General features: G+C 34.9%; 1 protein-coding gene across 5 annotated transcripts in view; it reads right to left on the bottom strand.

The window, feature by feature from the left end:
- Abl (tyrosine-protein kinase Abl) overlaps nt 1-22810 on the bottom strand; it is a 104285-nt gene extending 81475 nt beyond the window's left edge. For 3 of the 5 annotated variants that reach the window (XM_089104487.1, XM_089104489.1, XM_089104491.1), the window contains exons 1-2: nt 9116-9135; nt 5231-5418 (exon numbers count right to left, since the gene is read on the bottom strand). In XM_089104487.1, coding sequence (XP_088960613.1) covers nt 5231-5414 — 184 coding nt within the window. In that variant the 5' untranslated portion in view covers nt 5415-5418; nt 9116-9135. Of the gene's footprint in view, nt 1-5230; nt 5419-9115; nt 9136-22638 lie in introns of those variants that run through there. The other 2 variants (XM_089104490.1, XM_089104488.1) reach the window with 2 other exon arrangements.
- Between the last annotated feature and the right edge of the window lie 1839 nt (nt 22811-24649).

Below are 24649 nucleotides of genomic sequence, written 5' to 3'. Positions count from 1 at the left end.
CACCGAATCCTTGTCAACAGCTACAGTTACATTCTTGGGTTTCTTGGCATGATCTGGAGTCTTCGAGAAAAGGGCATCCGCATTTTGAGATCCGCCTCCAAAAGAAGGAGCTATTACACCTCAATTACAATTGGTAGGGTCTAGCAGTAGGAGATAGCCTGCGCCTTTTGAAGGTTCGACCCCCATATGATAGGCATTATCGTTTGTCTCGATCCAAAACTGCGACCCATGGGAAATATTTACTGCAGCACTTCACGGGGCCTTGGCTGCAGATGTCTAGTTGTGTTTTTTTTTTTTTTTTTTTTTTTTTTTTTTTTTTTTAGTAAGTTATTATTTTGCTGCTGATCCTGTACAAATAAATGAAGCGATGCATTTTTATCATGGCCTATCCAAAAATAACTATATTTAAGCTTTTAAATTTACATAAAACATAGTAATTACCATAAGGAGTACGAATGAGCTTTGCGCTTTTAACATTTCTCTCACAAATGTAGAAGAAAATCTTAAGTAGCCTATATTTTTCAGCACCCAATTACACTGGAATACCGCTTCTTTATATTTATGATATTACTGATCTTAAATGCGCCCTTCTACTATGGAAAATTTATAAAAGTTTAGACTATCCCGTAAATATCGAGAGCAGAGGGGGAAGATCCCCCTCCTCAAATAGGATAACCTGGAATATGGTATAGAAAAGAACAAAATTTAAGTATAAAAAACTTTTTTTCCAAATGAAAGTATGGAGTGATGGAAGAACATAAAAAAAACACAAATACTCTCCATAGTAAGGGATGTATCCCTCCCCCTCAGCCCTACCCATTCTCTTTACGCTAAAGTTTCATTTTTTGTCTCAATAATTTCAGAATGAATGGAGGTAAACATCACAAGATGAATGTGGTTAAAAAATGTAACTTTTGTATTGCAATGTTTTGGGTGAAAAGGCTAATTTAGATCCATTTGGTTTATAATAATAAAAATAAAAACAAATCCGATCCCGTTCCTTGAAAGATACGTGCATTTGGTTAAGGAGGCGGCAAAGCTCAATGGTACCCATATATGTTTTCAAAGAAGAGGGTAAAATTACAAAAAAAAAATCCCGGAAGAGAGGAGGGAGTTTGATAAAACGTATTGTTTTTCCAAAAAAGCATTACAATTTCCCCAAAATCTTAAAAATTTCCCGTTCTTTATATAGTTTTTGTCTTTAAGCAAGTAGACATGACTCTTCTTATGAGAGCCCTTGACTTACTTGACTTAAAGCTCTTGGTCAACAGCGTAGAGGGATCCAGGCGTCAGCACCGTTAGTCTTCTACAGAGTATTCTGTCCTGGCAAGGGTTGGACCTTCATTGGGGTTGAAGCTTTTGGTAGTGAGCCGACTGCGGATGACGTCCATCTTGCTTGTGTATGTCCTTCCTCTGGGGCGTTTCCTGCCATTTGCAGTATGGTCGAGATAAAAGATGAGTCGGGTGGATTTTTGAGCGGGCCTGCGAACTAGCTGACTATATCGACCCAACGAGTAAGACTCGAGCTGCTTAGACGGGAATGGCAATTTAAAATTCCAGAATCTCCAAGTTCTGTACTATGTCGATGTTAGATTTTGTACATGCGTTTCGTCTAGACATCATCGGCGTTCATCACCTGCGTCTGGTTCATCGATCGCATCTCTTATGAGTACAGCATAAAGCTAGCTTCCAAGGCAAATCAGATTTGTGCTTTGGTGAGGCGGCCAATCTGGGGTTTGTTAACTACTGCTCTTAGATGGAAGTGTTCGCCTTTGCCGCCCATGCTGATACATCTGCATCTAGATTACCATTTCAGCAGACATTTCAACCAGAATAGTAGAACTGCTTGACTACCTTAGCATTCTTGCCATACATATCTATAGATGTCAGAGGGCTGTATACTGCAATGTCCACAGGTATTGTTTTGATATCCGAACAAAACAAGCTTTCTGCAGCAGTCACCAGTGTTTCCACTGCATTTTTGAGCTGACCAAGACTACATACTAATGCCACATCGTCTGCAAAGTAAACATCTGACAGAACTCTTTCAGGCCAATGGACTTGGATACCTTATGTATATGGCAAAATATGCTCATTTTAAATTCTGGCATTGTTCTTTGCCTTCATTTGAAAATACTTGTTTTTATAAGCAAAAAATTATTCTTGTAGCAGAAATACCTTATTCCTAAACCTATGCTCTCCATTAATATAATGCATGTGGCTACTCTTGTGTAGAAGTATTTTTGAATTTATATAAACGTATCAACTACAAACTTGTTTTACTTTAGCATGGCATATTGACACTTTACTCAATAAAACATTAATACGTGCTCAAGTGGTTTCAAATACTAATGACACTCACAAATATGTGACCTCGTTAGACTTTTTAAACAGATTTTAACAATTATTTGAATTTTGATTACTATTTACTTCAATTAGTTTTAATTTTAATTTCTGTTCGTTATCCAAAATTTGAAGTAATGGCATCTCCTCAATGACTCCAATAAGGTTTTGGTACCTCCCCAAAGTTCAGAAGTTATTCTTTAAGTTTCAAACTGCAGCATCATTGTTAAACATACATATAGAAAAACTATCAAACATACAAAACTATTAACGCATTTTCGTGATTTATATCCCCATAGAAATTTTATTACAGTTTCACCTTCCAATATTGAAAACCGGGTACGACTTCTGAAATCTAGTAAGTCTTGATGGGATCATGTCCGAACATTTGAAGCATGGCTCTCCCAAGCTTTTCTTACATCTTTCTTTATTATTTCAAGCTGTTTTGTCTCATTATTATGTACCAAAGTCATTTTGTGAGGGCCTAACATCTTGTATTCCAAAAAAAGTTAAAGACCCTTCTGTTTGATCTTCCTACTGGCCTATTACAGTTTGTTTGATTCTTGGGAAGCTTTTAGAAAAAATAATTTTTGACCAGGTTTATGATAGAGCAAATATAGAGGACAATCAGTTCGGGTTCCGCAGAGGTCCTGGTATTCAGAATGCTCCTGGAACACTTCTTTTAATTCTCGGTCAGTATGAGTACTCCAGGAAAGAATTATTCACTTGTGCATTCGATATAGCTGGAGCATTTGACTCTATTCTGCACTCCCAATTCATTTTGTCTCTCTTGAAGTCCAGGGTGAATCCGTTCATTTGCAAGTCTCTTTGGTCATGGTACCAGAATTCTACCACTCGAATTAGAGTTGGCCGTTTAACTTTGAGCAAGATACCCATTAGGACAGGGGTTAAACAGGGGTCATTAATAAGTACTATAATTTTCAATGTAGGTCTTTGCTTGGCTACAACGATTTTGCATCCTATGGTCACTGTAGATGACCTTGATATCAGTTATATTTCATACGCTGATGACCTTCTACTGTTAGGTGAGAATCTATCTGGGTTGCAGGAAGCTGTTACCTCAATTTCTAGGAGTTTAAATTCCATAGGGATAATCATTGCACTATCCAAAACTAAGTTTTTAATTGTTGGTACTAACTGACAGATTTTTCTCAAATAATAAAGATGGAACTATAGTTCCAGAAGAAAAGTCTTTGGTATATCTTGGCCTTCCTTATGGCAAAACTCTTCATGATACAAAACACCTCATAATCCATAGTCTAAAAGAAAAAATTAGAAAGATATATGAAACACTTGCCCGAGTCAGAGGTCATTTCGACCGACGTACAATAGGCCACCTTTATAACGCTTTCTTTGGCCCACATATTTTCTTTTTGGCCCCTGTGTGGTTTTTTTTTCTCCAGTCGAGAAAAAATATCCATTAATTCAGTGTATTTTAAATTTTCAAAGTTTTTTTTACGATTACCTCCGCGGTATAGGAACAGAAGAATGTCTATACTTTATAAAATGGAAGGTGTTCGTAACCGTTTCTTTCATAGGAATAGTAAGATTCCTAACTTTCCAATGGTATCGTTAATTAGCTTGGTCCATCACTTGTCATGTCCTTCTAATAAAGATATTTTATAGTGTGTTGGATTGTTAGTATTTCTTACTCTTTATGATTATGTTTGTTTTAATTTTTCTTTGCTCATTTCTCGTATTTTTCTAGTTTTATATTTTCCAGTCTGTGTTTTGAGTGTTTTTTTCTCTCTCCCCTTTACGCCTCTTTTCAGATTTTTATAATTTTTGTTATAGAGAGTTTAAATAAATTATTATTTTTTTATAGATTGCAATTTTGGAAGCCTGCAATCCACTTGATCACAATTTTCAAGAGCCCCTCACATAATTTCCAAAAACAACAAAGATATATTCCTAATAACTCAACTTCATGTCTGATGACTGTTTAGACCTGAGACATTAAGTAGCATTGTGGTCACCAGTAAAAAGAGATTGAGAATTTAAATGTGATGGGACTGATTGGGAACGTGGACAAGTTTCAGTTCTGGAAAAGCTACTAGAGTAATTAAATTGTTGAAGTGTCATTGCGAAAAAGATATTGGTCATCTATTCTCTAGCTCTAACACAGGAAGAGTTTTAATGAATAATGGAGGAAGTTGTCTCAGCAACAACATCCAGAGTTGAGCATTTCACAATGACTTTTAATTTGCGGATACCTTACAAAGTGGTAACGAGATTAAACTGAAAAAAAAAATGTTCTTAAAATCCAGTATGGTCAAACATACTTCGATTTTTTATTTGAAGACAAAACTGCAATTCTTACATTATATTGCAGTTTCAAAATTGAAATATAGAATGGGGAGCAGAGATTCTTGCTCAATCTTGGATTTGAGCTGGAATACTTCTAAGCTTGACTTAGAAGTCAAGAGGCAACTGATTCTGCATAGAAAAATCTGCAGAGGCAGATTTTCCTCTATTTCCCAACCATATTGACTATACAATAGCTATCGTAAAATCCCACTGGGGGCTGCAGCCCAGTGGGCAGAACAGAGCAGAACAGATTTCGAATATTATTTTAGGAAAATTTGCTTAGGTTGTTTTTGCACTTTTATTGGGAGGCGAGGGAGGGGGATTCTTACATTCCTGAGATACACAAAATCTCATACGAGATCCTTCTTTTCACTTCAGCCCACCCCCTTGGTAAAATTCTCTGACAAGCCGCCCCCCCCCCCTCCCCTACACGCAGGTGCTCTAAAACCGTGGCTGTGTGCATTTTAGTTCATAAATCTTCTTCTCACTCAACTCTCCTTACATAAAAATAAACAAGAGTCATGAAAACAATAAAGAAAAAATGAAAATTTTGAATCACCATTATGCTCTGTGAAAACATTAGATCCTTGGGCTCTAGGTGATTCTTTTGGTTTGTTTCTGGCTCGGCTGACGTCTCTTTCTCTGTGTGATGTTCTACTTGGACCAATGCTTAGACTACTAGCAGACCCAGCACTCCCAGAAGCTGAAGTAGGTGGCCTGTCCTTTCCTTGTTGGGCCCCCATTGACCTGGAATTTATTTTTACAATACAATAATCATACTACTATACCTGAATAGAGCCGATGAAAAGGATCTACCAGAACTTTGCTGATAGCTCAGTCAATGTACAGGCACTATTAAGCACAGTCAAAATGTTATTGGAAAACAGACAAACAGAAAATGTGGTTTGGGCTATTTGACAGCTATAGATGATCAGTTGTTGAATGAAGGTTTTTTCTAACAATTCAAGATACAGCAAAAAAGATCATGTTAAAAGCTTATCCACTTCCTCTGCAAGTGAGAAAGGAAGACATAGGCCTAACAAATTTTTAGAAAGAAAAGAAGATTTTAAATTAGCTTGAGAACCAAATAAAACATAGAAACAAATAAGACTAATTGATCTAGTGAACTGATTGTCAGGAGGTAGGCTACGAATTCTTCACTAGCCTACTTTAGTACACCACTTTAGATAGAAAAATAAGTTCAAGTGTAAGACAAATTTAATATTTACAGCTAAATCAGTGATGATTAAATTGAAGTCTAAACGGCGAAATAGAATCTTGCCTAAGGGTCCAACAAGCACAAGGGCCCTACAGATATAGCAGCCAATGCTTGTTTTAAATTTAACACAAACTTGTGTGGAGTGGGCCCTTGCCCATCAGCCTATAGTATCATAAAGATGCCTCCCCAATCCCACTTAAGATCATGCAAAATTTATATCAAATATATTGAAAGACCATACAATAGGGCGTAGCCCTTGTTAAAGCACCTAATCACATGACATAAGAAGTAAAGTGCACAAAAGTACCAAGGGAACAATTTTGCTACTATCATAGGTATTAGTTGATAACAGAGACATATGATGATTGCTGTTTAGACTATATGCAGGATCATCAGCTAGAGCTGAAGCTTCAAAATTCTCCTGGCTCAATTTTCCAATGTCTTGTTTTCAACCTCACCTCCCTGGGTCTAGTTTGGTGTCTGAGGATTTTTCCCTTTTTTCAATATAAGAGTGAGAGCTTTATATCCTGGATTGTACACTCTGGGCTCAGTTTGTAAAATTCTTTTAAGATATTTTTCTTTTTGTATTAATATTTGGGCACTGAAAAGCATTGAAAGCAGAGAAACTTTTGATAGTCCCTTGCTTTCTATATCTGGACCAGGGAACTAGCTCTTTTTTTCATTTTCGAACTAAAGGAGTTTGCAGAAAATTTGTTTATGTTGCAGTGGTGTTTAGAGGTTACAGTGTTGTTAGATACAATAATCATTTGCTTCAAATGATATCCTATAGCCCAATAAGGTGATACCCATAAAAGATCATGGGCAACCAAAGAAGAAGATTAAATAGCAAACATTTGCCCATAGAACTGTAAGTGTTTGGAATTGCCTGCATGTGACATAGTACAGGCTCCAAATTTGAAAAACTTCAAGAAAACTCTAACCAAAATTTAATTTTCAATAGAGGAATTTCAAATCTATTTCAATAGGTCCAAAACAAAGTGTAATTAATAGAGTTCGTTTTTATTCTTTTAAGTTGTCTTCTCCGTTTATTTTCTAGTGTTAGTACGTCAGTAATATTTCTTTCCAAAGTCAGGTATTAGCTTACAATGGCTGTTTAATTTATAAAAAAAAAAGGAAACCTAACCTGGCAGACGACCCCAAGAATCATTCTGCAAAGGCATTGAGATTCATAGCTTGGAATTATACATTCCAGAATGCAATATTTAATCCTTCAGGAAACAAAACTATAAGGGTGAATATATCATTGCATCAATTCACTAAACAAAGGAATGGATCTTGGTATCACAGTAGAATAGCAAAGACTGGCCCTCACATTAACACTACTGTGATTTCTACCTAGTGGATCAAAACTACTAGTCACTATTTTTTTATAAGAATTTAAGACCAAAAGAGTTAAATAAATACTCTACAAAAAAAAAATAATTTAAAAACCTTGTTTTACAAATGAACTAAAAAGGAAAAACAAAATTTTTCGGTTCTGAATAATATTTTTGATATACATACTTCAAAATTTTATGAATATTTTGAATGTTGTGGGCTCTTTTACTCAAACTTGTAAAACTTTTCTAAAAATTCATATGTGGTGCACATATTAAATAGTTAGATATCAATAGGTTGTTGACTGAAAATGTGCTCCATGTTTAAATTTTCAGAAATTTTTATAAGTTTGACTAAAAGATTTCAATCATAGGCAGCGCGCTAGAGCTGCCTAAGTAAAAAACGATGTGGGCACAATGTATTTTTTTTTGTTCTCCATACCCAGGCACTTCGTATCGAAGGAGTTATCGTAGAAACTTCGAAAAGGTCTAATTCGATTGGAAATTGGAGTGGCTAGTGTCCTTTTTAATAGTCGAAAATGATTGGAGCGCAACTAGCCCCCCCCCCCGCCCATCATTCCCCCAAACACATCCAATCAACATTTTTGAGAACCCTCAGGGCAAGGGTTTTAAGTAATGCCCCGGGGGCATATAATGTTTTTATAGAAGGTGTTGTCGTAGAAACTTCAAAAGAGGCTCATTCGATTGGAAATTCAAAGGGATAGTACCCTTTTTAATAGGCTAAAGTGATTGGAGGGCAACTAGGCCCCCCCCCCCTCCCGCCCATTAGTTCTCCACACACATCCAATCAAACTTTTTAGCTAACTGTTTTGTTCAGTGTATTTGATTTACAGATATAAAATATAATTTTCAGGAGGATACTCCCCAACAACCCTCAGGGCAAGGGTTATAAGTTATGCCCTGGGGGCATATAAGGTTCTTATAGAAGGCGTTGTCGTAGAAACTTCGCTCATTCGATTGGAAATTCAAATAGCTAGTGCCCTTGTTAATAGTCAAAAGTGATTTGACTATTAATCGATATTTTCGATACTCATCGATATTCATCGTGAGATCTGTGAAGTTTACGGACAAAACATTATGAGTGATGGAATGGTAAGGAAATGGGTGAGAATCAAAACAACAATCCATGGAATGGCGACATTCATCATCACCCAGAAAAGTGAAATTTCCCGGGCAGAAATTGTTTGCTTAAATTTCACTTTTTTGGGTGATGATGAATGTCGCCATTCCATCGATTGTTAGTTTGATTCTCACCAATTTCTTTATGAGTCCAGAATTCATAATGTTTTGTCCGTAAACCTCACATATCTAACAATGAATATTGATCAATATTATGCCTTTCGCACTAAAGAAATTGTATAACCACCTTTACTTCATAATAGGCGGGACTCACTATTATCGGAAGCATCTTAAACACTCAGTTAACAACGTATACAATTAAGAATCAGACTGTAATGGCGTCAGTGCGTAGACAAGAGATGTAGGTAACCAGTGTGCATGCGCAGAACGGCGACCGTAGCACTGTGGCGGCGTAATTGTAAAACAATACTTACTTAAAAAACATGCCTCGTAAAAATATATATATATATATATATATATATATATATATATATATATATATATATATATATATATATTAAAAAATATTTGGCAATCATGGAAATGTTTTTTCTCCAAGTTGGCCACTGTTAGAAGTGGTGTGCCCAAGGGTAGTATTGAGTCTGGCTCTTGTTAATACATATGGAAATGATCTGGAAAAAATTCTTAACAACAAAGCCTCTATGGTGATGACTCAAAATGTATCAGTAATGCAGATAAATTAGAGAATATTAAGCAGACTCAACTAGACCTCAATGCATTTACTCACTTGACTAATATTTGGAAGCTTGAATTTGACAAATCAAAATGCAAGACTCTCCTTGGGAAGACAAACCAACACATTCAGTACCATGTGGACTGTAGGGATAAGTCCTGCAAAGCCACCGTCCTGCAAAGCATTTCCAACAGCCACACAGAGAAAATCCTGGTGTCCTGATAGATAACAAGTTAAAATTTCCTATGCATATGCAAGTAACTATTGAAAATGCTAATCAGTCACTTGACTTAATGAAAAAAAACACTCACTAGCATATCTCTAATTGTTATGACCAAGCTATACAAGGGTCCAGTTTGATCAAGGCTAGAGTTTGGAATGTTTAGTGCACGCCTAGTCAATAATACTGACTAAGCAGATCTAGAATTAGTCCCAAAGAGGGTAACAAAATGTATTAAAGACCTCTATAATGCCCCTAATCCATCCTGTCTCCATAAGCTTAGAATACCATCTCTAACATATCATCACAAACAAGGTGATGTGACAACAGTATACAAGCTTCTTAATGCTGAGGATGCCATGCCTGACCTTTTCCAACTGGGCAATTCAAAGAGAACTTCCGGTCACTCTCAAAAGTTTTTCCAGAAACAAGTAGCCTAAACACCGAACTAATTTCTTCTCAAATAGATTAGCCAGCTTGTAGAGTAGAGTAGAGTAGAATATTTTTATTTACAACATGTACATAAATAAATGTCACAAAACAGCGCACATGCCTGGTGGCATACTTTAGCGCTAAAAATATTGCCAACGAAAATACACAGCCATTTTCTAACTAAATTTTACAACAACGAAAAAGAAAACCCTAATGATCAAAATGCTTAGCATGTCATAAGATATTTCTTCACCATTCTTAGAAAATGTCGCTTGTTGCTGCATTCTCGAACTGATGCAGGAATTGAGTTCCAGATTTTTGGGCCAATGTGACGGATGCTGAATCCTGCTCTTGATGTCAGGCGAATATTGCACGAAAAGTTTGAATGATGCGTAGTAGGATAATTATGAAATTGAGAATTAGTTGAGAAAATGCCAGAGAAATTTACAGGTAAATTATTATATTGGTAATCGTGACAAATACTAGAGATAGAAATTAAATGAAGTTGGTCCAAAGAGAAAATTCCTGAAGTCCCATATAGGTGTCTAACTGAAGTTCTGCAATCAACATTAAAAGAATCCTCATTGCTTTATTCTGAAGTATTTGGAGAGATTTGAAAACAGACGGAAAGGTAGATGCCCAAACCGAAATGCAATAGAGAAAATATGGGTGGACGACAGAATAATAAATAGATTTTAGAATAGCTTTAGGAAAAAAGTGACAAAGACGAGTTAGCATGCCAATATTTCGGGAAATTTTTAACGACAGTTTTTTTACATATTTATGAAACGACAAATTTTCATCTAAAATAATCCCAAGATATTTGAACTGATCTACCCGTCTTAATTCAATATATATATATATATATATATATATATATATATATATATATATATATATATATATATATATATATATATATATATATATATATATATATTGTGGAACTCCTTCAAAGGAAAAACAGTGACCTCCACCAGTGTGGATGCATCCAAGTCATAAGTGGGACAGGAGTGGTTCAATAAACCATGGTGCCCTTTTTGGGATGCCACAGATAATTAACTATCATCACTGAAGGTGATGGACACATGATTTATCCTATTGTTGGAAAGTGCAATTTAAGGTAAAACCTTATGAATTAGGATTGAGCAAAGGTATGAGGCTCAAAGACACTTTTCTTCTGCCTCATTTAAGCAGAAGATCGATCTTGCTAGGTTTCACTTTTATAACAAAAAGATTGTTAAAGGTCATCAAAGGTCAGTGCCCTCTGGACGAATAGGGAGTGAAGGTAGGTGCTTCAAATACCTTTTCAGGAGATCATTCAAGCCCTATAAACCCTTTTGTGAGTTCTATTCACCTAGGTCAACTACTTTCCAAAATAGCAAAACCCTGTAAACTAAAATAGTACAAAAACCAGGCACCATGACATACTTTTAAACACCATCAGGTAAAGATATGCATCCATAATGGTGTAACCTATTTGAAAAGAACAACATCCTAAAAGACATTTCAAGGGAATACCACCAGATGTCTAATAGAAAAACAAAATCTACGTTATAAAATATAAAAAAAAAAAAATAAATATATATATATATATATATATATATATATATATATATATATATATATATATATATATATATATATATATATATATATATATATATATATATATATATATATATATATATATATATATATATATATATATATATATATATATATATATATATATATATATATATATATATATATATATATATATATATATATATATATATATATTAAAAAATATTTGGCAATCATAGAAATGTTTTTTCTCCAAGTTGGCCACTGTTAGAAGTGGTGGGCCCTAGGGTAGTATTGAGTCTGGCTCTTGTTAATACATATGGAAATGATCTGGCAAAAATTCTTAACAACAAAGCCTCTATGCTGATGACTCAAAATGTATCAGTAATGCAAACAAAAAAGGTACAAAAGACGGAGTATCACTAAAAAAGAAAAAACACACACAAAAAATAAATTACAACACATAACACATAATCGAACAAATTACAAAGACGAGAAACAAAAACTCAATTATAAACTGCACTGCAGGTACGTAATAAATTTTACTTTTTAAACTCCGAAGTACTGAAGAAACATAAGCAATATGATTGATAACTTCAATTCAACTAACCTAACCTACAGCAAAATACTTGATAACTTCAATTCATAATCAACCGATTCAATCAACTAGTCTAAATATGATAAGAGATGGTAAAAAGACTAAATAAGACAAGAGATGTGCAAATAAAATTAAATGGACAGCGATTTCCTGCCTTAGCAAACGGGCTTAGATACAGGAAAGGGGGAAGGGATGCTGCGTTATAAAGTCGAGCCAGAATTAAACGGTTGAAACGGATTTTAGATGAGACTACTCTACTGTAAGCAAAAGCCAGGCGTTTACTGAGATGATCAATAAGAAGGGAGTGGGTGATTTTTAGATCCTTTCCAATTGGTAAACCAAAGTAAATAATTTTCAAGACAGGGGCTACAGACAGTTCTCCCAGCGTCAGAGACGAGACCTCTTCTTGGCGCCAGTTGAACAGAAGAATATCCAACTTCTGTGGGTTAAATTCAAGACCAATGCGACTGTAATTTGATTGTAGTGTGGAGAAGGTGGTCTCTGTACCTGCGACTGTGCGGCTGGGGTTCAGAATGTCATCGGTGTAAGCTATCATTGTAAGGTCTATACCATGATCTATGCATGTTGTATCGACAGTAGACTGTGGTTCAATAATACAATTATTAAAGGCACAAGGAGATGTGACTGATCCTTGTCGAGCACCCTTTTTTACTGGGACTACAGGATTCCCTCGGTAGGACAGCATCACGTCTGATTCAGTGAGGGATCAACCATGGCCAGGAAGTCGGAGTTCAGCCTGTAGGTGGTCATACATATCTTTAATGGGTAGTAGGATGTCCTTCTGTACACCTCTCTTTCCTATACCCAGAATGAGTTGGTCATGGAGAAGTGAGTCGTAGGCACGGCAGACGTCATGTAGACATATAACAATGGACTCCTTTGATTCATCAGCGTCAATCAAGACTGAAGCCAAAGCAGAAATGGCGTCGCCGCAACCAAGACTCCTCTGGAACTCAAACTGGGAAGGGGGAGTCCAGCATTTTTCCTGGATTTCATCAATGACCAAAAGTTCGAAGATTTTGCAAAGCGTTGATGCTATTGTGATTGGTCTGAATGAAGCACATTCCGAAGTACTTTTTCCTTTCTTCAGGACTGGCCTAAGCGACCCAGTACTGAATGCCGATGGTACGAGTCCAGCGGTGAAGATCATCTGAAAGAGAAGATTTAGGTGACCCATGAAAGTTGGGCTGCAATGGCTAAGGTGAAGGGCGGATACACGGTCAATGCCAGCCGACTTCTTCTTTTTCAACCGTCGGACCGCGGATGCAACCTGTGATTGGGTAACTATGAAATCTGTATCTGGAATTGATGAGAGGAGGGATGAAAGCTTTTCTTGAACAGAAATGTTAAGATCCTGTTTTGGGGCTGAAAACTCATCAAGGTAATAGTTTATCCATGTTAAAGATGGGATATCTGACTCGGGACCTGCTAACTCCTTCTTATCAAATATTTTCCATAACATATTAGGATTTTTAATTACTTTTTCAGAAAGCTCAGATTTCAACTGCACATGGTGACGAGCAAGTTCCTTCCCAAACCCATGATTAGATGCAATGGCGCTATGGTGCATCAAGTGGGAGAATGTTCCGGTATCAGAGAGGCCTACTTGTGCTGTGTCTTCGCTTCAGGCATGTGACGCTACCTTTTCTCCAAATGTTTTTCTTCTTCTGGCTGTTCTTGCAACGTTACCTGTAAGCACTGCTACTCCAGAAAGAAGTTTCTCAACGCTCAGAAAGCTCAAAACCTGGCTGAGAAATTCAACAGGAGAAGAACGATTGAGTGGCTTAGCCCTCCTTGCAGTCCATAGGGATGTTGACATCTGCCGTGACAAGGTCATATATATTTTTGCAGGGAAGAAAAACTGTCGCCTGGATTTCGTTTTATAGATTTTCGCCCTTAATTTTAGCTAAAAAAAAAAAACTAAAAAATATATAGACTACTTCTAGCCTACTATTTGGCTTCTTTTTGCGCAAAAAAAATAGCTTTTAGTATTTAACTGTATGTAAATACTTGTGTTGTTTTTGCATTACTAAAAAAAAAAAAAAGAATGCCCCTTATAGATAAGAAAGTATGCCTAGTGGACGCGTCCTCGTTCGCAAGTGGTGGACTAATGGTCTCAAGCTAATGTTATGTTTCTCGAGGATGTTAGACAAAGTCAACGGGAAAAAATCGGGTAACCCCCCCCCCAAACAAAAATCCTGAGATACAGCCCTGATATATATATATATATATATATATATATATATATATATATATATATATATATATATATATATATATATATATATATATATATATATATATATATATATATATATATATATATATATATATATATATATATATATATATATATATATATATATATATATATATATCCTCCATATATATATATATATATATATCCCCCCATGCCTATCAGTTTGCAAAACTGATAATTATAGCTACTAAATTAAGAAATTTGTATTTTTGATGTGTTATATTACTGAAATTTTGAGATAGCCATGTGTTCAAAAGCAGTCCAAAGATCACAAAGCAAGGCCTTTGGGGTTGACACAACCCCCCAGAGTTGGGGGCCAGGGTTGTAAGTTATGCCCAGGGGCATAAATGTTTTTTATGGAAGGTGTGGTTGTTTGAACTTTAGAGGAAGCTCATTTGACTGGGAATGTAAAGTTCTAGTTCTCTTTTAAGAGTCAAAATTGATTAAGGGCAGCTATCCCCCCCCCTCACAACCTGTTTTCCCCAAATGCATCCAATCAAAATTGTGAGATAGCCATTTTGTCAAAATAGTCCAAAGAGTATATAACAACAGCTTCAAGGTGGACAAAACCCTGCAGAGCCCAGGTGCAAGGGTTGTAAGTTATACCCCAGGCATATAAGGTTCTTATGGAATGGATGGTTGCATAAACTTCAAATCGGACTGGGCTCATTTGATTGGAAGTCAGAACATCCAGTGCCCTTTTTAAGAGTCAAAATGAAAGGATGACAACCAGCCTCCCTCCAGAATCCTATCATTCTTCAAAACACATCCAATCAAAATTTTAAGAGAACTATTTTTTCCAGCATTATTTAAAGGTCCAGTAATTATGTCTTTTGAGATGTCAACCTCCCAACATTGTCAACTTATATTATGTCAACTAATATTATTAATTTTGACCTTTAAGAATAAGTTACAGGAGATTTTGAACTAGCCAGAAGGCACTATATGTATATTTTCAATACTACCATTACAGTTAATGTAAGTAATGATGCTAAATGTATTAAGATGAAACTCTTAGAGAACGTTTATGAGTTTCAATTAAAGAAAAAACTGTATGCATGCAGGTTTTCAAAAGGGCATATAAGCAATACCATAGGCAGCGCCACTCTATAATAGATAGAAATATTTAAAGAAACGTTTAAAGGAGCTAATTCAATTCAAAATTTAAAAATTCTGGTGCAATTTTTAAGAGGAACAAGAGATTGGAGGACAAGCAGACCTTCTCTCAAGCCCATTCATTTTCCAAACACATCCGGTCAAAACTTTGAGACAGCCATTTTGTTGAGTATAGTAGAACAGTCCAACAATCATGTCTAGGGATATTGGGCATGTTGACCCCCCACAATTATGCAATTGGCCCATTATGCTTTAAAACTAAATGTTGCTTTTAAATAAATCAAAAGGCATTGTATTTATGGTTGCCAATAAGACACCTCAGCAATATATTGATAACAACTAGGGGTATTAAGTTAAAACTTTCGGGGCTACTTGCTACTACTATTACTACTTATACTCTTACAATTTAAATAAATAAAAAGAGTGTAAGTGTGTCCAGGTTGTCAAAGACCATAGATAGAATCTTTTGGGGATGATATTAAGTTTTATTTTTCAGATCAACTTTAGAAGCTATAAAATTAAACTAAAAATACTGCTAGAGTCAGGATTAAAAATTGTTAAAAAAGTTTCTCTAACATACAAATAGCAACCCATACTGCAGATACTTATAGAAAAAACTGAAAAGAACTAAAATATTATTTTTTCCGTGAAAAAGACTTGTCAATAAAAAACAAACAGAAATTAATTTTTAAAGAATTTCGAACATATTTTGTTTTCAGAAAAGCACAATTGTGTTCTGGTCTTGAGAAGGTATGAGGGGTTATCAGCACTACTCATATTAATTTTTGCTTGTTTTGAGTTTGACTGCTATTTATTGTCATTTCTGTTTGTTTTGAGTTTAATTTATTTATTGATTAATTAAAAACAACTTTCCTAAAAATAAGTTTTTCAAATAAAAGTAAATGTCATTTTAAACTTAAGCTCAAGAGATAAAAAAATTTTTTAAAATTTAAACTTAAAACGACCAGAAATCGCTATTAAAGAATAAATGAAACCCAAAACGAACATAAATTAGATAAACAATCATACCAAAAAACATACAACGAGTTATAATATAAATGAATAAATAGATCTTAAAGCAAAAAATGCTTGGATTGAATATGAAAATCAAGCTTAAAACGAAAACAAATATTTTGCTATTAAAGTATAAATGAAACTTTTGGGTATTGTCTCACTGCAGAAGCCTAAAACCTACTGCGTCATTGGCGCTTTACTGAAAACGATTCTTTGAAATATTTTCACTTTTGTAACTTTAATAAATCAAAATTAATTAAGGTTTTAGGGAATAAATATCAGCATATGTATATTAAATTGAAAATGCACATTTTTTTTCAGTAAACTCATTTGAATTTTTTTTCAGTAAAGTACAAATTATATTCTGGCTTTTAGAAAGCATAGGGGTTTTGAACCCTATTCACATTAATTTATACTCGTTTTGAGTTTGACTCTAACATTTATTTTAATTTTTGTTCATTTTGGGTTTCATTTATTTATTGATACTGATTTGGGGTAGTTGTATGCTTGGTAGATCATATGATAGTCTGGATGCTAGGTGTTCAAAATGTGAACGATACCATGACGGAATGGGGCTGCTATGAGACTTAGCCTACCCTCCACTCCCTAAATTGACCATGAAGATTCAAAAATACCAATGGCACTTGCTTGCAAGTGGTGGAACACTCCAAAACTTGACATTTTATTATATTTTGGTGTTTCATGCAAGAAAATGCATGTTCCACAAAGTTTGAGGTGCAGTTTTCCACTCAAATAGAAATGCCTAGAAGCCATAGAATGTTTTCATAACAAACTAACGCGATTAGTTACAAAAAATGGCAAAACTATATGAGTCTTGAACAGTCTTGGAAAGTATGAACAAAATCAAATTGAATATTAGATATATAATTATATTAATTGTTGAAAGATCCATCAGTTCAAGATTTTTTTTTCACTCTAATTTTTATTTTCATTTTCAATGCTGTAAGAACTGGAAAATAATAAATTTGTAATATATGAGTAATTTGTTTTCAGTGAAGCACCAATGATGCAGAAGGCTTTAGGTTTTTACAGTTAAAGAAGGGGGCAGTATCCAAATTTTGCTTGTAGTGAAACTATATTTGTCTTGACCAATCTTGAAAAGAACTAATAAATTAAACTGAATATTTTATGCATAATGATATTAATTGCTAAAAGCTCATCAGTTCAAAATTTTACTGTAATTTTAATATTTATTTTCAATATTAAGTACAGAAGAAAACATTGTTAATATAATTCGTTTCCAGTAAAGCGCCAATGACGCAGTAGGTTTTAGGCTTCTGCAGTGAGACAATACCCAAACTCTTGTTTGTAGTTATTTTTATTTAATTCAAACTTGATTTGCATATTCAATTTAAGTTTTACTCGTTTTAAGATTTAATTATTCATTTACATTAGTATATATTGTATGTTTTGTTCACATTGATTGTTTATTTAATATCTGTTTGTTTTAAGTTTCATTTATACTTTAATAGCAAAATATTTGTTTTCGTTTTAAGCTTGATTTCCATATTCAATGTAAGCATTACATTCAATCTAAGATCTATTTATTCATTTATATTAGTACCTGTTGTATGTTTTTTGCTATGATTGTTTATTTAATTTCTGTTTGTTTTGGGTTTCATATATTCTTTAATGGTAATTTCTGCTCGTTTTGAGTTTGAATTTTAACATGTATTTGTATCTCCTGAGCTTAAATTTAAAATGGCCTTTACTTTTCTTTCAAAAACTTATTTTTTGGACAGTTTTTTTTTTAATTAATTTTGTTTGTTTTTGATTCCAAAAAGTGTCAAGTTTTTATGGCATGGGAGGGGGGTGCTTACTATCCAATTATTGTTGACTTTAAAAAATGTATTTAGAACTTTCAATTTAAATTGACTGAGGCTTTTTTCAAAGTCTATATGATTACCTCTTTGATAAAAACCTTATATATGAACAATAGACAGCTTGCATAACTTGTGGACAGCAATAGACAACAATGAATGGATTGAAAAAATAGCTCCAATAAGGGGGTTTAGACCTTTTCACTTGCTGACACAAAGGGATCACGACTGTTTGGAATTGACCTTAATAGGAATTTGTGTGCCAAAGCAATTTTGCATCTATCACAGAGTATGTATTTTAACCTTATAATTGGATAATTATAATAGATTTTCTATGTGTTCTTTCCATACAAAACCCCTTCCCATAAGTTATAAAACCACTTTAATAAGTTTTGCTCCATGGCATTAATTACAACGCCTACCCCTGGGCCCTGGTGGGCTGTGTTGACACCGGAGTTTTTTGTTATCAGAACTTTGAACTATCTTGACAAAATGTCTATCTCAAATTTTTTTCTGATGCACTTAGGGTGTGGAGGAAGGAGAGGGGCTAGTTGCCCTTCAATCTCTTTTGACTCTTAAAAAGTGAACAAGAACTTTCAATTTTCAATCAAATGAGCCCTCTCTAAAGTTTATACGAGCATCCCTTCCATAAGAAATAATATGAAGGATTTGGAGAATCCTTAAATTACAACCATTGCCCTGAGGGCTTAGGGGGAGTTGTAATCCTCAAAGACCTAATTTCCAGAACATAAAACTAAGTTTAATAAAATGGCTGTCTTAAAATTTTGATTGGATGTGTTTGGGGAAAAGGTGAGGATGAGAGGAGGGTTAGTTGCCCTCAAATCACTTTTGACTATTACAAAGGGCACTAGCCCTCAGAATTTCCAAACAAATAAGCCTTTTTTGAAGTTTCTACAACAACACCTTCTATAAAAACCTTATATGCCCCCAGGGCATAACTTAAAACCCTTGCCCTGAGGGTTGTGGGGGATTGTCCTCCTCAAAAACATATTTTCTATCTGGAAATCAACTATGCTGAACAAAATGGCTATCTTTGATTGGATGTGTTTGGGGGAATGATGGGCGTGGGGGGGGGGCGGGGAGCTAGATGCCCTCCAATCACTTTTGACTATTAAAAAGGGCACTAGCTCTTTTAATTTCCAATTGAATGAGCCTGTTTTGAAGTTTCTGCAACACTGCCTTCTATAAAAACCTTATATGCCCCCAGGGCATAACTTAAAACCCTTGCCCTGAGGGTTCTGGGGGATTGTCCTCCTCAAAAACATGTTTTCTATCTGAAAATCAACTACACTGAACAAAATGGCCATTTCAAAATTTTGATTGGATTTGTTTGGGGGAATGATGGGCATGGGGGGGGGGGAGCTAGTTGCCCTCCAATCATTGTTGAATATTACAAGGGGCACTAGAACTCTCAACTTCCAATCAAATGAGCCCCCTTTGAAGCTTCTATGATGACCCCTTCCATATGAAGTGCCTCTGGGGAAAAAAAAAAAAAAAAATTGGAGCCATATGACCTTTACTATAGGCAACGCTACAGTGTTGCCTCTGATATTGATTTGTAGTAGTTTTCTGCTTGGAAGATTATTTGACTTTATTTTTGTTCATTCTTGGCTTAATGGAGCTCTTTACTTTCCTTTTAAAAACTTGTTTTGGGGGAATTTTTTTTAAATTAATATACACAGAGAAGCTTGAAATAGCCAAATAGTCAGCTACAAATAGAGTTCTATATAAAATGTGGAATTAGCTAACTAGTTGCTCTTCATGCTTTTGAATATCCTTCCAAATTATTACATTTCTGCAACTTGTGAGCTAACAGGTCTTTTTTTAGCTATACTAACAGAAACTGTTAGCTGGCAGCATAAAGCCTTTAGTCATAAGTTTAAAAGGACTCTAATTAAAACACAAGCTTGGAAATAAGACTCGAAACTTTGGGGGATTATTTGAGGATTAAATAGGTCTTTAAGGCAGCAAGTAAATAATTGGTGAAGATTAAACATCCTCTTTGTTTACAAGAACCGCAAGATACTATCTATTCTTGTTTCATTTCAGTAAAAAGCATGTCAGCCTTTTTTATTCAATTTTTCTACAATAAATTTTTAGTTTATGCATACCTTAGTATGATGGACTTGAAAAATGAATTTTTACTATGTTTTCAAATTTTAGTGTCAACAAGGGCTTATCAACAGGGATACCATGAGATACCTACCTCCTCTTCAAAAAAAGAAAACGATTTGCAAGTATCCTTGCTCTCCATGCCAGTTCTGCCTTACTAAAGCCTTTTTAGTGTTCCCTTTCCAAAACTAAATTCTGCTAACTTGCTGTCCCTACCCTTAAAAAAGATAATTTTTAGCTCTCCACAGCAGACAATTCTAAATAGCTACTCCTTTCTTGTTTATACATAAATTCAAATCACTAGCCAGGTGGTTCACTATTTTATACAGTAACCAACTAGCTTACTATATTTAGAGTTTCTACACATAAAACATTTTGATGTTAGCCAAAGATTTTAACTGTCATCTAGGGAGGAAGAGTGGAAAGCTAGATATTCCCTTCCCACCCTCTCTACCATCAAGAAAATAACAGACATTTTTAAATTTAAATTTACTGGTATTTTGAATCAATTAAACATTTTGATTGAGCTAAAATAAACAAATTCCTCTTAATCTTGGCCACCCCTTTGCTGAATAACTTCATACCAGGGGGAAGAACAGGGATCAATGTAAAACATTAAGATATTGAGTTTTTCAAATAGTTCTTTATTTCCCAAGTAATGCACCTAATTTTGGTGAGCTTCTTTTAAATTTTGTTCCTTCAAAATTGCATTGGTATAATGATCTTGAGATATTATGTTTATTCAGTTATTTTTATTTAGTAATAGCCTACACCTACTTTTTGTGTTTTTTTTTTAATTGGTGTCTGAAAAGGAAACCTTAGTATTTTTCCATGACCCATAAAAAAAACTTGTAATTTCCTCAACATTTTATATTGATCCATCTCTCTTCCCCTCTCAGCATTTGCATGGAGTTATTCTATAGAGGAGGCAAGGATTAAAAGAAAATATGTATATTTTTAGAACAATCCAAATGTTTAATTGACTCAGCATACCAGTAAATTTATATTTTAGCTTTCCTATTGTATTCTGATGATGGGGGGGGGATATCTAACTTTCTGCTTTTCCTGTCTAGAGGACAGTGAAACTTTTTGGCTAACACCAAACCACTTTACACATAGACATCCTAAATGTAGCCAACTAATTAGGGTAAGACACCCAGTAGTCGGCCACCTGCCTATTCTTGGACATAATCTTTTATACTATTTTAATCACTATTTACAATGAGCCGTTTGTATGTCCGAGTTCAGGCAGAATTTTCACTTGTTAGTAAATTCAAAAATAGGAGGTGCTGTACAAGTGAAACTATTTGAATTATTAAACTACTTGTTCAGAAATTATTCATAAATTTTTTGATACAAAAATTAAGTTTCTAGGTGGTATAATACAGTAATTAGAGTAGTTTAAATGTCAAAAAGTTTTCAAAGTGATTAAAGTGTCCAACTACTGGGTGTCTTACCCTAGCTATTGAAAACAGTCTAAGTGTATAAGTGTATACTCTTTTTTGAAAAGGAATAGGGGGAGGGTCAGGCAAGTTGGCAGAATTTTGCTTTGGGAAAGGGGGGGGGACTGATATACAAGATTGGAAAAAAAATTTAAAATTCCATCTAGCTTCTCATTCTTTCTCCCTAGATGATAGTTAAACTCTTTGGCTAATATTAAACCGCTTTATATATAGACATCCTAAACGTAGCCAAATAGTTGTCTATTGAAAACAGTCTGAGTATATACAAAAGGATAAAATAGCAAACTGGCTGGCTAGTGGATTAGATATATATGTAAACAGGGAAGCAAAGTAGCAAGCTAGTATTGTCTACCATGGAGAGCTAACAATTTTCTTTTTTGAGGAGGGGTAGGTACAGGCAAGTTGGCAAAATAGAACAGTTAAGCTCTTTGACTCATCTCAAACTGCTGTGAAATACAACAAAATAGTAGCCTATAAAAATATGATAGTTCAGAAACAAATTTGGGCTATGTATTTGCACACTGAGGGAAGAAGGGGGGAGGTGGTAAAGCATAGCATATATTAAATAGGCCTATGTAACCTAACCAAACCTAAGTACCTTTTATTCCCCCTAAACCCCCAAAAAATAAAGTTTAAATATAGTTCCCAGGGTGAGAAACCCTTTGTTTATACAGCATCTCATATGAATTACCAGATAATGTCTATCTGATCTTTGCAATACAATTTAGCATGCTTAATGGATTCTAAACAAGTGCCCTTACTTTATTGGTAGACCTATCCCTGAAAGTTTCATGTCCCTAACCTAACCCCTTTCCAAGATAGTAAAAAGTAGATAAACTAAAATTTTACCACTTTTGGCTATCTAGGTCTAGGCCTAGCAATTATCCTAAGTCAGGCTAGCCTAGGCTACCTCAGTTTAATACAAATTTTGTAGATCAGCATATATTGAAATTAAGAAGCCATATTCATAGCACTGAGTCCAGGATAAAATCAAGCTTGGATTCACTAACAAAGCAACAAAAAAAAAGCATTTGGACCTTGGAATTCAGCACACATTCCAATATCCCATATTTTGTTTAAGATTGCTGTTGATTTCTTCTTTAAATGAGCTATGGCCAGTGCTGTCAAAAGTGAAACCAAAATACACCTTATTCGTTTTTCCGCCTGAATTGCAACACTGCGCGAAAATCGGTCATATTGTTGGCAGGTTTGTTGTGCAAACATGGAACTTATCATGGAATTTCCTGAAATTCAGGAAATTACACTGGTGAGTTAATTTTGTTGATAATCTTGTTAATAACAAGGCTGTACATCACCTGCATTCTGGATTGATTTTTCCTGAGCTTGGGTAGTAGGTTTAGCCTGTACTAGGCTATATCTTTGCCCAGCCAATCATGGACTCCAACTTGAAAATTACAAACATTTATTTAGGTGCCAAAACAGGCAAAGAAGTTAACAAAAGTGACACAGAAAGATCCGCCATAGTCTCTACAATAATTTTAACATGTTTATGACCTAAGAACCTGGGTTGGCTTTCCAGTTTTTAAGGAAAATTTGACCCTTAGAAATTAACATTGTGAATCAGTACCAAGAGGCTAGATTCTGCTACAAAGGTGATGATAATTGGATGGTTTTGGGGTCAGTGCCCTTCTAGAAATTCCTCTGTCCAGCCAGGTTAATATTTTGTGTTCCAACTGCACAGGCATCATGTGGTAGGCTACCATTTTAGTAAATTTTTCCATACATGGAATATTGAGATAGCTAAGAAATAGACCTACATCTCCATTTAGAATTTCATGCTGAATCCAAATATAATAATCATTAACTAATAGTTTTCCGCAAAGGATTACATATTATAAATTTAGGTCAAGGATATTGTCAGTTTGTTTTCTTGATTATTAGACAGCAGATAAAATAATTGGATGGTCTGAAATGGTATTTTCTGGTGAAAAGTGCTGGAAAATTTTCAAACTTCCTACTAAAATGTGTATTTTTTTTCATTTGCATCTCAGATTTCTTTGTAGGAAAGCAAATAATTTTAAAATAAATATTATGCCCCCCCCCCTTGGTGATGCCCCTGACTATGTCCATGGGCCTTGCTATTACCAATAACTAGATTTTGAATATATGAATACAAAAAAATGATTTACTTATAGAATATAAGCTATTTGGAATTGAAATTGAATTCAAATTAATTATTCAATTAATTGAGTTAATTTTATTTAATGAATTCAATGTGAAATTAAATTTGATTAATTGATTACCAGAATTGATTTTTGTTCCATGAACATATTGGATCCAATGAAAAGTACAAGTGAGTTTTGCAGAGTGAGCACATATTAATGAAAAATTCAGTTATGTTTGTGTTGTGACTGAGAATTTATGAGTTGACCTAGCTGAGAAGGGTGCCATTTGAGGTTTTGAGGAGCTCAGGATCCCCCTTCCTCAGTTTCTGTCCCTAGAACAGAATCAAAATATGTTTTTCAGAAACATTAATTAACTTTTGAGGGTTGCAGGGGACACCTTTGGCGCCCCGCAACTCAGTGCCCAGGGCAGCTGCCCTGTTCTGGCCCTGGTTTTGGTCAGCTATCAGGGAGATTTAAGTCCATTCCTAGTAATTCAGCACATGGTAATAGTCCTCTTCCTCTCCTGAAAATGGACCTTGATCCTAATCTGTTTTGCTCCTGCTTTTCCTTCAGCAGCAGGATAGCTGCATTTTTTCTAACTTTTCCTTAGGCTACACCAAACACAAGAGTATAAATTTGTATTTTTAGCACTCTGGCCTCCGGTGTCTGATCTCAGGTCTCCAAAAAAAAGTTTGCGTTCGTTCAAGTCATCAGTGGATAGGGAGTGGCTCAACAAACCGTGGTGCACCATTTGGGACGCCACAAATGATGATTAACTATCATCACTGAAGCTGG

This window comes from Artemia sp. Qi Xiang Cuo, chromosome 18 (genome assembly GCF_049724085.1).
Source record: "Artemia sp. Qi Xiang Cuo chromosome 18, ASM4972408v1, whole genome shotgun sequence".
In the NCBI taxonomy this organism is placed as follows: domain Eukaryota; kingdom Metazoa; phylum Arthropoda; class Branchiopoda; order Anostraca; family Artemiidae; genus Artemia; species Artemia sp. Qi Xiang Cuo.
The sequence above is the reverse complement of the archived record's forward strand: the minus strand, read 5'-3'. Positions and strand labels throughout refer to the sequence as shown.